Consider the following 14,568-nt stretch of genomic DNA (forward strand, 5'->3'; position numbering starts at 1 on the left):
AGTTTCTTGTTTTTCGTTTTTTGGGCATTAGTTGTAATGCCTTCTGTATTGATTTGGGGCCAAGCTGAGTGAGTTAAAGTTTACATTTGTACTGATGGGGGATGGAGGAATGTTTGTTCGATGTTGTATCTTCTGTTTGACCTTTTCTTTGTTTATCGTTTTTTTTCCTAGGGCAATTGTGTTGGGACTGGTTTTTCGTTTGAGTATGTGTGTATGAGCACAGGGTGGGGAGGAACAAGAGGTGGGAGAATGTCTGGCGCCATGGGCGGGGTACACCAAGCTAGCTGGGCAGGCTAGCTCACGGAAGCCCAGTGGGGGGTGAGCAGATGTTATGCTTGTCGAAGGGGTCGGTTTACATTGTGCTGTTACTAGTGGGCGAAGGGAGGGAAGATGTTCTGGTGATGAGGGAGGGACTGGTGCTGAGGGACAGAAAGGGGGTTGGGGCAGAGGCTGCCTCTGGGCAGGCCGGTGGAGGCGATGGGCGAGGGCTGAAGACTGGCCCAAGAAAGGTGATGGCTGATCGACAAAGGGGGAGGGGGGCAATGAGCCCCCCAACTAGGCTGATCACCTGGAATGTAAGAGGACTAAATGGCCGGTCAAGTGGGAACGCGTGTTCACGCATCTGAGGGAACTGAAGGCGGGTGTGGTAATGCTATAGGAGATGCACCTTAGAGTAGCTGATCAGATCAGATGAAGGAAGGAATGGGTCGGACAGGTCTTTCACTTGGGACTAAGCTCAAAGACAAGAGTGGTCGCGATCCTGATTAATAAGCGGGTGGTGTTTGAGGCAGGAAGAATATTTATGAATGTGGGAGGCCAGTATATTATTGTCAGTGGGAAACTGGAGGGGGTGCAGGTGGTATTAGTAAATGTGTATGCGCCAAATTGGGATGATGTGGAGTTTATAAAGAGGATGCTGGGGAAAATCCCGGACCTAGATTCGCATAAGTTGGTCATGAGAGGGGATTTCAACACAGTTATTGACCCTGGCTTGGATCGGTTGAGCTCAAAGACGGGCAGGGTGCCAGCAATGGCAAAGGAGCTAAAGGGGTTCATAGAGCAGATACTCAACATCATCCCAATTTGGCGCATACACATTTACTAATACCACCTGCACCCCCTCCAGTTTCCATGGAGATTTGGGCAGCCGAGTGTGAAGGAGTTTTCCTTCTACTCACACGTGCATAAAGTGTACTCCCGGATTGATTTTTAAATTCTGAATAGGGCTCTACTTACGGGGGTGGTGGACACGGGGTATTCGGCGATCATAATCTCAGGTCATGCCCCGCACTGGGTTGACCTACAGGTTAGCAGGGAGAGAAGCTAGCGTCCGCACTGGAGGCTGGACGTGGGACTTTTAGCTGATGAAGAGGTGTGGGAGCTGCTGAGGAAATGTATTCAGAACTACCTGGAAGTCAACAACAGGGGGGATGTTTCGGCAGTGGTGGTCTGGGAGGCACCTCAATACACCCACAGGGAGAAGGTAGACAGAGCAGAGATGGACAAACTGATAAAGGAGATATTTCAGGTCGACAGGAGGTATGTGGAGACCCCAGAGGCAGGGCTTTTAAGGGAACGACAGAGGCTTCAGGCAGAGTTTAGCTTGTTAACTACAGGCAAGGCGGTAGAGCTGCTGAGGAAGGCGAGGGGGACGATCTATGAGCATGAGGAGAAGGTCAGCAGAATGCTTGCACAGCAGCTTAGAAAGAGGGAGGCAGACAGGGAGATTGGGAAAGTGAAGGATGAGAACGGGAGCCTGGTTGGAAATTCAGCAGGGATGAATAAGGTGTTCAAGGAGTTTTACAGTAGGCTGTATGAGTCGGAACCCCCAGCGGGGCCAGAGGAGATGAGGCACTTGTGAGGGGGGCTGAATTTCCCAAAGGTGGACGGGGTGGGGTGGGGTTGGTAGAAGGGCTGGGGGCCTCGATCGGGTTGGAAGAGATAGCGGAGGGTCTGAAGGCCATGCAGTTGGGTAAAACCCCAGGGCCGGACGGGTACCCAGTAGAGTTCTACAAAAAGTTCTCTGGGATATTGGGGCCGCTGTTGATGAGGACATTCAATGAGGCAAGGGAGCGTGGGGTGCTTCCCCCGACGATGTCACAGGCCACGATCTCATTGATCCTGAAGCGGGCCAAGGACCCGGAGTTGTGTTGGTCCTAGAGGCCGATATCTCTATTTAATGTGGATACCAAACTGCTGGCCAAAATCGTGTCCTCTAGGATTGAGGATTGTGTTCCGGATGTTATTGGGGAGGACCAGACTGGATTTGTTGGGGGTAGGCAATTGGTGGCCAATGTTAGAAGGTTGTTCAATGTGATCATGATTGTCATGAATCGCAGAGAAGGCTTTTGATCGGGTAGAATAGGAATATCTGTGGGAGGCACTGGGATGGTTCGGATTTGGGCAGGGCTTTATTGACTGGGTTAAGTTGTTGTATCGGGCTCCTGTTGCGAGCGTACAGTCGAATAGGACAACATTGGACTATTTTAGGCTGCATCGGGGGACGAGACAAGGATGCCAAATTAGAGTGCCGTTTAGAGTGGTAGGGGGAAGCTTTCGGTACCTCGGCATCCAGGTGGCGTGGGAATGGGAACGGCTATACAAGCTAAATCTGGCCTGACTAGTAGACCAAATGAAGGACAATTTTCAGAGATGGGACGCGCTCCCAGTGTCACCAGCTGGGAGGGTGCAGACAGTGAAAATGACGGTCATCCCAAGATTCCTGTGTGTGTTTCAGTGTCTCCCCACCTTTATGCCACGGTCCTTTTTTAAACGGGTTAATAAGGTAATCACTGGCTTTGTATGGGCGGGTAAGACCCAGTGAGTAAAAACGGGGATGCTTGAGCGGAGCCAGGGGAGAGGGTGGGCTGGCGCTGCCGAACTTCAGTAATTACTATTGGGCGGCGAACATAGCCATGATCAGGAAGTGGGTGGTGGGGGGAGGTTCGGCATGGGAGCGTGTGGAGGCGGCTTCATGCAAGGGCACCAGCTTGGGGGCATTGATAACAGCGCCTCTGCCATTCCCGCCAGCACGGTACTCCACCAGCCCCGTGGTGCTGGTGGCCCTGAGGGTCTGGGGGCAAATGGAGGAGGCACATGGGAGCGGAGGGAGCATCGGTCTGGTCTCCAATCTGCAATAATCACCGGTTTGCCCTGGGAAAGATGGATGGAGGTTTCGGAGATGGCAGAAAGCAGGAATTGAGAGGACGGGGGATTGTTTACAGAGGGGAGCTTTCCTAGCCTGAGGGAGCTGGAGGAAAATTTGGATTGGCAAGGGGAAACGAATTTAGGTACCTGCAGGTGCGGGACTTCCTACGCAGGCAGGTCTCAACCTTCCCACTCCTACCACCAAGGGGGATACAGGACAGGGTAGTTTCCAAAGTGTGGGTGGGAGAATGGAAGGTCTCTGACATTTACAAGGAACTCATGGGGTCAGAGGAGACACAGACTGAGGAGCTGAAGCGCAAGTGGGAAGAGGAGTTGGGAGGAGAGATAGAGGATGGTCTCTGGGCGGATGCGTTGAGTAGAGTCAACGTGTCCACAACATGTGCCAGGCTCAGCCTGATACAATTCAAGGTCGTTCACCGGGCTCACATGACAGTGGACAGGATGAGCAGGTTCTTTGGGGCAGAAGACAGGTGTGCAAGGTGTGCGGGAGGGCCAGCGAACCATGTCCATATGTTCTGGACATGCGCACAGCTGAAGGGATTCTGGCAGGGGTTTGCGGATGTCATGTCCATGGTGTTAAAAACAAGGATGGCAATGAGTCCAGAGGTGGCGATTTTCGGAGTGTCGGAAGACCCGGGAATCCAGGAGGAGAAAAAGGCAGACGTTCTGGCCTTTGCTTCCCTGGTAGCCCGAAGACGGATATTCTGAGGTTGGAGGGACTCAAAGCCCCCGAAGTCGGAGTCCTGGCTATCGGACATGGCTAACTTTCTCTGTTTGGAGAAAATCAAGTTCGCCTTGAGAGGGTCACTGTTAGGGTTCGCCCGGATGTGGCAGCAGTTCGTCGGCTTCTTTGCAGAAAATTAACCTTCAGCAGAAGGGGAGGGCGGGCGCGAGGTGGGGGCTGGGGGTTAGCTTAGTTTAGAGTAGGGGGTTAGTAAAGGTGGGACCTGCAAGGGAGGGAGATGACTTTTGCACTATGTTTACAAATTTATGGACATTGTTTATTTTGTTGTAAAACCATAAATACCTCAATAAAATGGTTATTAAAAAAAATAGATTGTGGTCTGTTTTGGTGCTGATGTGAGGACATGTGGAAAAATAATGCATATATTATGGTGAATTATACTTTTCTAGCCATTTCAGTATAGTTCCTGATATCTGGGGCTGGATTCTCCATTATTTGGACTATGTCCCCACGTGGCGTCAAAACGGTGGAGTTTCATGCCTGAACAACTGGTGTGAAAGGACCACATATTCCTCTCCCTGCAGGGAGCTAGCAGGGACCCGGAGCATATCTCGCAGCTTTTGCTGCAGATACGGGCCCCCGCACTCCTGGGTCGGAGGCCGCGCATGCGCAGGGCGGCGACCTCCAGCAGCTGCGTGTGCTCCATGGTGGACTTGGACTGCAGAGCTGGACTCGAAAAATAAACCCCCTGATTGGTCACGCGCCTGACCTTCTCCGCCTATAAGGTCCCCCCTGCTCTCCGATCGGCCCACCCCCGACCAGGGCAGCCGCAGCCCTAGTCCGCAGCCGCCACGCGAGTATCCCGACCGGCTGTACCACATTAGTTCCATGCTGTCAGGACTTCAGCCAGTCGGGGGCGTAGAATGGCAGAGCGGGCCTCTTCCAATGGCCCCAGGTAGGTTCTAGGTGGTGCAGCGTACTGCCTGAGTACGCCGCTTTTCGGGGCCGGCCGCAATTTTGCTGTCGGGGTGCAGAAAATCCAGCCCCTGTTGTCTACCTAGCATGGACTTTTAATCAGGTGGGAGGGTGCCAGGTAGGGACCCTACCAGCTCTCCACCTCTGTCCATACATCTGAGTCAGGAAGGCTAGTGGACAAACTTCCTGCCCCACTGCTAATCGGACAGATGGAATCTAGTTGTCTTTAAAATTCTCAGTAGTTTGGACTAAAAGTGGGTCTAGATTTTGTCGGCTACTGGCCTGAGTTATCTTACCAGAGGCAACTAATTAGGAGCCCGATTCCAGGACCGATGTCCAATTAAGGGCAATGGGCGGAACAGACACTCAACTGGGCTAATGGGAGGGATCTGCAGTGTTGCCCTGCTGACAGCCCCACCAGGAGAGGTTGATGCAGCAGAGAGGGGAACGTGAGGGCATCTCAAGGTGGAGGCCCTCCCAACAACCCTCCCATCTCGCCATCACAGAGTCCATAATAATAATAATCTTTATTGTCACAAGTAGGCTTACTTTCACACTGCAATGAAGTTACTGTGAAAAGCCCCTAGTCACCACATTCCGGCGCTTGTTCGGATACACAGAGGGAGAATTTAGGATGTCCGAAGGATCTAATAGCACGTCTTTCAGGACTTGTGGAAGGAAACCGGAGCACCTGGAGGAAACCCACGCAGGCATGGGGAGAACGTTCAGACTCCACACAGAGAGTGACCCAAGCTGGGAATCGAACCTGGAACCCGGCGCTGTAAAGCCACAGTACTAACCACTGTGCTACCATGCGGCCCTATAGAGGAAATTACCCAGGTGGGATTTTCTGTCCATTGATATTAGTGTTGGAAAATTACAACATCTACACTTTTAATGCACCTCTCATGATTGACAAATGTGTTATTTGCCCGAACATGTCTAAATTCAGAACTCTGAAACAGACTTCACCTTGTTACTTTAAAATAGTGTCGTGACATCCAGGATTTCCATTCCATGTGTTAAAATATACCAAAATAAATGAACAGTTTTTAAAGCACACTTGTCACATACGCTAGACTATGTTTGAAGGATTTGTGTGAAGAGATGCATTTCTGTTTGACAGAGATATCATTTAGATGTTGCAGCTTACGTTTATGCCTTGTTGCAATAGGACCAAATGTGGTAAGCATTCAAAGAGCTGTGAGATTGTCAGAATTCTTTGAATGGGATAGCAGGGGCAGAGAACACTATTATAGGGTGGGATTCTCCAGTCTCGCCCATGGCGGGACCTGTTGCGAGGGAAAGCGAAACATTTGGGACGCGATTCTCCGACTTCGTTACGCTCCCATTCAAGCGAAACGAGGCTGGTGGAAAGTGGGAGAGGCAGAAAACAAGAACCACGCCAAGCGCCAAACAGTTTGCAAAGCAACTAGCCCGCTCCCGTGGGCGAAATCGGGATCTCACTGTATCATAGCGAAAAAACAATTATCACCACTTAAACTCTATTTGCGTACAATTAACGAGAGCCACCATATCCAATGGCCTCCCGTCATTCAGCGGCCTCCCCAGCAAGTGGTCATGCTGGCGCTGATTAGTACTCTTTTTTAAAAATGTGAACCTGATGGAAGGTCTTCTGTGGGGAACCGAGGAGGTGAGTAGCCATTTTTGCTCACAGGGAAGAGCCCAGGGACACTGGACTTGCCACCCCAGTGCTTGGCAGAGGGGTGGGGGATACTTGGCTGGGGTGGGGATCCTCTGCAGGGGTAGGCCGCCATGGGAGGGTGGTGGGGAAGGTGCTGGAGTCCAACCGCTCATGGCACCACTTAATCAACCCGTGGATCATGTGTAGCCATTTCTGGGGCAACCCTTATCCCTGTCCATCTGCCCCACCGACCATCCATAACCCCCATCGGCAGCCGATGCATCTGGCATGCGGAAAAAGGCTATTATTAATGGGCAATTGGCAATCGTGGTTAAGTGAGCGCTTCACACAACCCAAGTGGATCCCTGTAGGTGGATGGGCCATGTAGCATGTAGGAGTCATTGCCTAGCATCTCAATCACACCTTGATGCATGGATACTGCTTGAACACTGCAGGAGGCAACACCACACATGTAGCAGCCGACATCTGAACACCCAGGGGATGGGACACAGCTTTGTGGACATGTCCACGGCCGGAGGATGGGTGAGTGCCACACGGAGAGAGGGAGGGAAGGGGGGGGAAATGCCTTGGAGAAATGGGCCATGGTTCGTAGGTCAGCCCGCATTGTGGAAGAAAGTGACAGAAGCATCATACTAGTTGTGCACAAAGGTGCTTATCGTGTTTTGCATTTCCCACCCTCCTGATGGTGCTGTTCCTCCCTCATCTCCAGACACCTCACCCCCTACTACTCCCCCCACGCCCTTCTCCAGTGTGAACAAAGAACAAAGAAAATGACAGCACAAGAACAGGCCCTTCGGCACTCCCAGCCTGCGCTGATCCAGATCCTTTATATAAACCTGTAGCCTATTTTCCAAGGATCTACTTCCCTCTGTTCCCCGCCCATTCATATATCTGTCCAGATGCATCTTAAATGATGCTATCGTGCCTGCCTCTATCACCTCCGCTGGCAAAGCGTTCCAGGCACCCACCACCCTCTGCGTAAAAAGCTTTCCACGCACATCTCCCGTAAACTTTCCCCCTCTCACCTTGAAATCATGACCTCTTGTAATTGACACCCCCCACTCTTGGAAAAAGTTTGTTGCTATCCACCCTGTCCATACCTCTCATAATTTTGTAGACCTCAATCAGGTCCCCCCTCAACCTCCGTCTTTCCAACGAAAACAATCCTAATCTACTCAACCTTTCTTCATAGCTAGCACCCTCCATACCAGGCAACATCCTGGTGAACCTCCTCTGCACCCTCTCTTAAGCATCCACATCCTGTAGTTGTCAATATTTTCCCTAGACTGTTGTAGAAAGATTCAACAATGCTCGTGATGGCAAAATAACCAGACTTTATTTACTAAAGACTGCATGCAGTAATGGCTGAATCTTGAAGTCAGAGAGCAGGAAGTTTCACTGCTGATTCCTACAAAAGTTCGCGCTTTCACAGAAAATTAGCTCAGTATTTATACATTATCAGAATCAGGATTACGTGACTACAGCTTAGTCAGGAATTCGATCAGAAGTACAAACATAAGCAATATCATAAAACAGGCGTCATCTTGCTGACCTTCCAGGACTCTTTGTCTCATCACTCAGACCATTATTTTGTCCTTTGATGGAATAAGAAAAGGTCGGAGGAGACTTGTTCCTTCCTGACCTTATCTTGTTGTATTTAAACTGCCTTGGGTTATGACGAGTTAGTCTTATCAGAACTTGCGGAGCTCAGACATTTTGGAACGGCTTGACCTTCTCTGATCTTATTCAGGCTTTAAGTCATGCGAAGTCAGCTTTTCTTACATTGTACCAAGTAGTTGACCAGTTTTTCCCATCATGCCATTACTTATTTCGTACAACATCACAATCCTTCTGGTAATGTGGCGACCAGAACTACACGCAATATTCCAAATGTGGCCTAACCAAAGTCATATACAACTGTAACATGACCTGCCGACGCCTGTATTCAATACCACCAGACCACTAATCAGATCACCTATACCTTCGTCCAGATCATTTCTGCATATCACAAACAACAGTGGTCCGAGCATGGATCCCTGTGGAACACCACTAGTCACCTTTCTCCATTTTGAGACACTCCCTTCCACCACTACTCTCTGTCTCCTGTTGCCCAGCCAGTTCTTTATCCATCTAGCTAATACACCCTGAACCCCATACGACTTCACTTTTTCCATCAACCTGCCATGGGAAACTTTATCAAATGCCTTACTGAAGTCCATGTATATGACAAATACAGCCCTTCCCTCATCAATTAACTTTGTCACTTCCTCAAAGAATTCTATTAGGTTTGTAAGACATGAACTTCCCTGCACAAAACCATGCTGCCTATCACTGATAAGTCTATTTTCTTCCAGATGTGAATAGATCCTATCCCTCAGTATCTTTTCCAACAGTTTGCCTACCACTGACGTCAAGCTCATAGGACTATAATTCCCTGGATTATCCCTGCTACCCTTCTTAAACAAAGGGACAACATTAGCAATTCTCCAGTCCTCCAGGACCTCACCCGTGCTCAAGGATGCTGCAAAGATATCTGTTAAGGCCCCAGCTATTTCATCCCTCGCTTCCCTCAGTAACATGGGATAGATCCCATCCGGACCTGGGGACTTGTCCACCTTAATGCCTTTTAGAATACCCAAAACTTCCCCCTTCCTTATGCTGACTTGACCTAGAGTATTTAAACATCCATCCCTAGCCTCAACATCTGTCATGTCCCTCTCCTTGGTGAATACCAATGCAATGTTGGCAGCACGGTAGCCTTGTGTATAGCACAATCGCTTCACAGCTCCAGGGTCCCAGGTTCGATTCCGGCTTAGGTCACTGTCTGTGCGGAGTCTGCATGTCCCACAGTCCAAAGATGTGCAAGTTAGGTGGATTGGACTTGATAAAAAAAATTGCCCTTAGTGTCCAAAATTGCCCTTAGTGTTGGATGGGGTTACTGGGTTATGGGGATGGGGTGGAGGTGTTAGCCTTGGGTGGGGTGCTCTTTCCAGGAGCCGGTGCAGACTCGATGGGCCGAATGGCCTCCTTCTGCACTGTAAATTCTATGATCTATGAAAGTACTCATTAAGAATCTCACCCATTTCCTCTGACTCCACGCATAAATTCCTTCTTTTGTCTTTGAGTGGGCCAATCCTTTCTCTAGTTACCCTCTTGCTCCTTATATACAAATAAAAGGCTTTGGGATTTTCCTTAACCCTGTTAGCCAAAGATATTTCATGTGCTCAGTGATCCTCGATGTACGTCGCCCTCTTAGCTCTACAACTATGTCTAGGTGTGTCCCCAGGATGCACATCAGAGGTGGAGACAGTCAGCTGCTTACCTCGTCCCATGGCCCGCGATGCCCCGGCGGGCGCCCTCGGGGGGCTTGAGGCCGGAGGACGCCAGCTTACCTGTCTATGGCACATACACAGCCGTGCCGCCCTGTCCCTGAGCTGGCTGTGAGAGGCAGTCTCATTAGAGGGGTGGAACTCAGGGGAGCTAGTGGCCACTGTCGCCACTCCATTGGACGGGTCCTGGTTGGCACCCGGCGCCCCCTCCTCCTCCTCGGTTCCCACAGGCCCTGGAGTTTACCTTGGGATGGAGGGGCAGCTTGTTCAAGCCTCGGATGCCCTGCATCATCTGGCTCTGCCAGCCCTGATGGTTCCCCAATGGCTGCACCATGGTGTTGACACCCTTGGTAATACTCCTCAGTGATTGGGCCATGCTCTGCAACAACTTGGCAATGCCCACCTGTGCCTGTGACTGGGACAAATCTGCAGCGCCTCGGCCATTCCCATCTGAGAGCAGGACATATCCCGCAGAACCTCATCAAGATCAGCCTTGTACTGGGTAACATCCCCCAGTGAGTCAAATATTCTGCCGAGATCCTCAGCCATGGTTGTCACGACTGCATGATGCCTTGGACACCTTCAATAATGGTGCCGTAGTTGTGCACCAGGCTCTCCATTGTGGTCGACGCCCTAGCTGTGTTGACCTTGGTGCAACTCATTGCCGATGACATCTCCTGCGCGCGTAGTCTCTGGGGCTCCTCCAAGCGGCACCGGATCTGCTGGAGTGTCGCTGTCATCTCCCTCTGAATGTCCCAGCCACAGCCTAACGCTTCCATTAGCTCCGGGATTACCTATTCCACAGGCTCCGCATCATGCATCTGCCAGCCTCTGCATGGGTGACGCCCTGTCTTCGGCCACACCGGTCACCTCAAGGGCCAGGGCCCGCTCTTCAGGATCCTGATGCCTGGCACACCATCACCAGTCTGGGCCCTCTCCTGGCGATTGTGAGACAGCTTTTCCTGAGGAGACACAGAGGGGCATCATTAGCCACATGTGTGGTTCTCAGTGGGGGAGGGGGTGAAGGAAGGGTCGGGAGGGAGAGTGGATGCTCCTGTGGGGGCGGGAAGGTCTCTTGGGGGGAGGGGGGGTGTGCGATGGGGAGCATTTGGTGTCTATTCACTTGTGCTGCCCAGTGTAGGTCATTGACCTTCTTCCTGCACGGGAGGCCAGTCCTCCAATCACAATCCCCGAGCTCACTGCCACTGCCACCACATCCCAGGCGGCACTGGTTGCCCTATGGCTCACCCTTCGGGACCCTCTGGGGAACAGGATCTCCCTCCTGGCCTGCACAGCGTCTAGCAGCTTCCCCATGTCAGCTCCCCCAAATCTTCAGACTGGTCTCCTCGGTGCCATTGCTGCAATCTGACTGGGTTTGGTTGAACAAGCACTGCTTAAGTGCTGCTCGACCTTGTTAGCGGGGGGGGGCTGGCACACGCGCTGTCGGAGAATCAGCTGGTGAGCCTTCATAGGGCTGGTTTAGCACAGGGCTAAATAGCTGGCTTTTAAAGCAGACCAAGACAGGCCAGCAGCACGGTTCAATTCCCTTACCAGCCTTCCCGAACAGGCGCTGGAATGTGGTGACGAGGGGCTTTTCACAGTAACTTCATTTGAAACCTACTTGTGACAATAAGCGATTTTGGTTTCATTTCATTTTTCATTTCATTTGTGTCGAGAAGCCAGTGGGACCTCGTTAATTGGACCAATTAACATTGAATTGTTGCCGGCCTCACTGGGCCGAGCATCGGGACGTTCGCGGCAATTCCCGCTCGCTACAGCACTGAGAAAACTTTCCTGAGAATCGCACCCTTGGCATTCCTTTTTTTTTTTTTTTTTTTTTTTTTTTTTTTTTTTTTTTTTTTTTTTAAATAAATTTAGAGTATCCAATTCATTTTTTCCAATTAAGGGGCAATTTAGCGTGGCCAATCCACCTACCCTGCACATCTTTGGGTTGTGGGGGTGAAACCCACGCAAACACGGGGAGAATGTGCAAACTCCACACAGACAGTGACCCAGAGCCGGGATCGAACCTGGGACCTCGGCGCCGTGAGGCTGCAGGGCTAACCCACTGCGCCACCGTGCTGCCCCACCCTTGGCATTCCAACGAAACCCCATTAACTTTCAGCGACATTGGAAAATCCCAGCCATGAAGGAGGTCAGAAAATTTTGACCATACTCTCTGGCATGCACATTTGCCCAGTTACTTGGCATGAGAAGTCAGTGAATAGTTTTACCGTGCCAGCTTTCCCCAGGTCTGCCATCTTCTTTCAAATTTGGGACCAGGAGATCTGGGCATTTATTCCGTCAGCTAATATTTGTAAAGCTTGTGCCAGTCTTTTCTGCAGAGGTTGTTCTTCAGTGTGTCATGTGAGAGTACCTTTAAGAAATGGATGTGTATATAAATGGGTGTGTATATAAATATCTGTAGTGAGAGTACCTTTAAGAAATAGGTGTTTATTACTGCGGTGATGCCAGAGAGCGGGTGGAACTGGGCTGTCTGTCAGCTTTTTACTTTCGTTTTAGGCTGTTTGCTGCAGGGTGTGTTTTAGTTTCGTTTTCAGAGCTGAATAGCTGCAGTCACAGCCAGAAGGTGTATTAGAGTCTCCCTCTGTAATCTAAAGAATGTAAATCGATTCTTCGGTGATTTAAAACTAATAACTGCTCGCAGTAGTAACTTTAACCTGATGTGCTTCTGTTTAAACGTTTTTTAAGTCTTCTGGATGTTAAAAGGACAGCTTACGGATTACTTAGTGTTGTATTCATTAGGGGTTGTATTTGAATTAATGATTGCCAAGATGCTCACTGTTTGTTTCAAAAAGGTTAACTTGTTTTGCTTAAAAATGTACTTTTCCATTTCTGGTGTACCACACCTGTAGAGTGGGCCCTGTGCTCCCCATACTGCAATCTATTAAAAGTTGTGGGTCAGGTGAACTCCATGATACACTTTGGGATTCTCTAAACCCTGGCCCATGACAAGTGTCACAAATGACAGCCTCCTTTCCGGCACTCTCTGAGGTGAAGCTCAGTGCTGCACCAATAAATTGGGAAGCCTCAATTGTCCAGGTGCTCTGCACATCCCCTGCCCTTCTGTGGCAGGCAGGACCATTGAACTTTGGCTGCTGTAGTGCTTTAAATGATTGTCAGCCTTAAGCAATCCAACTGTGCCGTGAGAGCTAAAACTGTGCAAAAAAAGTCTTACAAATACAAATACATTCTGTGTGCTTCAATGAGTTTCCAGGCTAAAGATTCATTAATATTATGATTATTTCGAAGGTACATCAAATTCTTTCTCTTTTTTTTTTCTTTTTCACAGGATTTTTTTGATGAAGTGGCAAATCCCTTGCTTTTGGATATTGAATTTCAATATCCAGAGAGTGTCATTTCAGGATTAACTAAGTCCAGTTATGGTCAACTTTACGGTGGGTCAGAATTTGTCATGGCTGGCAAGGTTTTAGACAATAACATTGAATTACTCAGAGTGGAGGTGTTTGCACAAACTGTAAGTATTCTTTAACAACTTTTCCAATTTATTAATTTTTTGTTCTGGATGAAGTGTGGAATACAGTATGACAGTGCAGTAGGAAGTTACCCATTATGTCTCCAGCCCCTCGAAAGAACTACCTGCCTAATCCAGATTCCCTTCCCATTGCTCATACTTTTACAAAATGTTCTCCTGCAATTAATTATCTACTTCCCTTTTATATGATATTATGATGGCTTCTGCTTCCAATACTTTTTCTGGGAACGGAGAACTTTTCCTAAACCACCCTGTTGTATGGCAAGGAAAAGCCACGAGGCAGAGTTAAATCACAATGGTGACTTATTAACAAAAGAAGAATTTTATATCACAGTTCACAACTCCAACAAAGGTCAATTTCCCTCGACTCCTAGGCTTACTCTGATGTCATTTTCAGCACAAAACCCCCGCTGTGCTGCCCAGACCGCAATCATCAGGCACTTTGAAAAATGGATTTTTCCCCATGTGAAAAACGCCATGCCTGAGGCCTGAAACGTTTGATTTGCCCGTTTCGGGGGTCATCTGAGCACTTCAATGATGGGAGCGCTTGATTTAAACAGTTCCACAGCACTTGGCTGTCATTCAAGCCAGAAGGATAGCTGCGAGAAATGAAGCTCCTCGATTCACAGAGGGAGCCCTCACCCATATAATAATAATCTTTATTGTCACATGTAGGCTTATATTAACACTGCAATGAAGTTTCAATGAAAAGCCCCAAGTCGCCATGTTTGGGTACACCGAGGGAGAATTCACAATGTCCAAATTACCTAAGGGCACGTCTTGTGGGAGGAAATCGGAGTACCCGGAGGAAACCCACACAGACACGGGGAGAATGTGCAGATTGCACACAAACAGTGACCCATGCCATGAATCGAACTTGGGATCCTGGTGCTATGAAGTAACAGTGATAACCACTGTACTACCATGCTTATCATGGCGGAAAGGTGGGCAGCAATATACCCTTGGACTGGCAGATGATCCTCCAGCAAGGTGGCAAACCCTGCCTGGGAGACAGTCACAGTACAGGTTACCTACGCAACACCTTTTGGATCCTTTGGACATCTCACATTGCTTCATTTATTTTTGCAGTGTGCTTAGTGTTGTTATGTCAGCAACCACAGCAGCCAATTTGCACACAGAAATGTCCCCAAACCAACAATGAGACCTCTAACCAGCTAATCCGTTCCAGCAAAGTTGGTGGAGGGGTAAAAGTTGACCAAGACAGTTA

At 49.5% G+C, this 14,568-nt stretch overlaps 1 protein-coding gene across 18 annotated transcripts in view; it reads left to right on the plus strand.

The window, feature by feature from the left end:
- LOC119973916 (inter-alpha-trypsin inhibitor heavy chain H3-like) overlaps positions 1-14,568 on the plus strand; it is a 149,226-nt gene that overhangs the window by 38,250 nt on the left and 96,408 nt on the right. For all 18 annotated transcript variants that reach the window (XM_038812536.1, XM_038812540.1, XM_038812539.1 and 15 more), the window contains exon 13: positions 13,137-13,322. In XM_038812536.1, coding sequence (XP_038668464.1) covers positions 13,137-13,322 — 186 coding nt within the window. The remainder of the gene's footprint in view (positions 1-13,136; positions 13,323-14,568) is intronic.

Source organism: Scyliorhinus canicula, chromosome 11, assembly GCF_902713615.1.
Source record: "Scyliorhinus canicula chromosome 11, sScyCan1.1, whole genome shotgun sequence".
NCBI classification, from domain to species: Eukaryota; Metazoa; Chordata; class Chondrichthyes; order Carcharhiniformes; family Scyliorhinidae; genus Scyliorhinus; species Scyliorhinus canicula.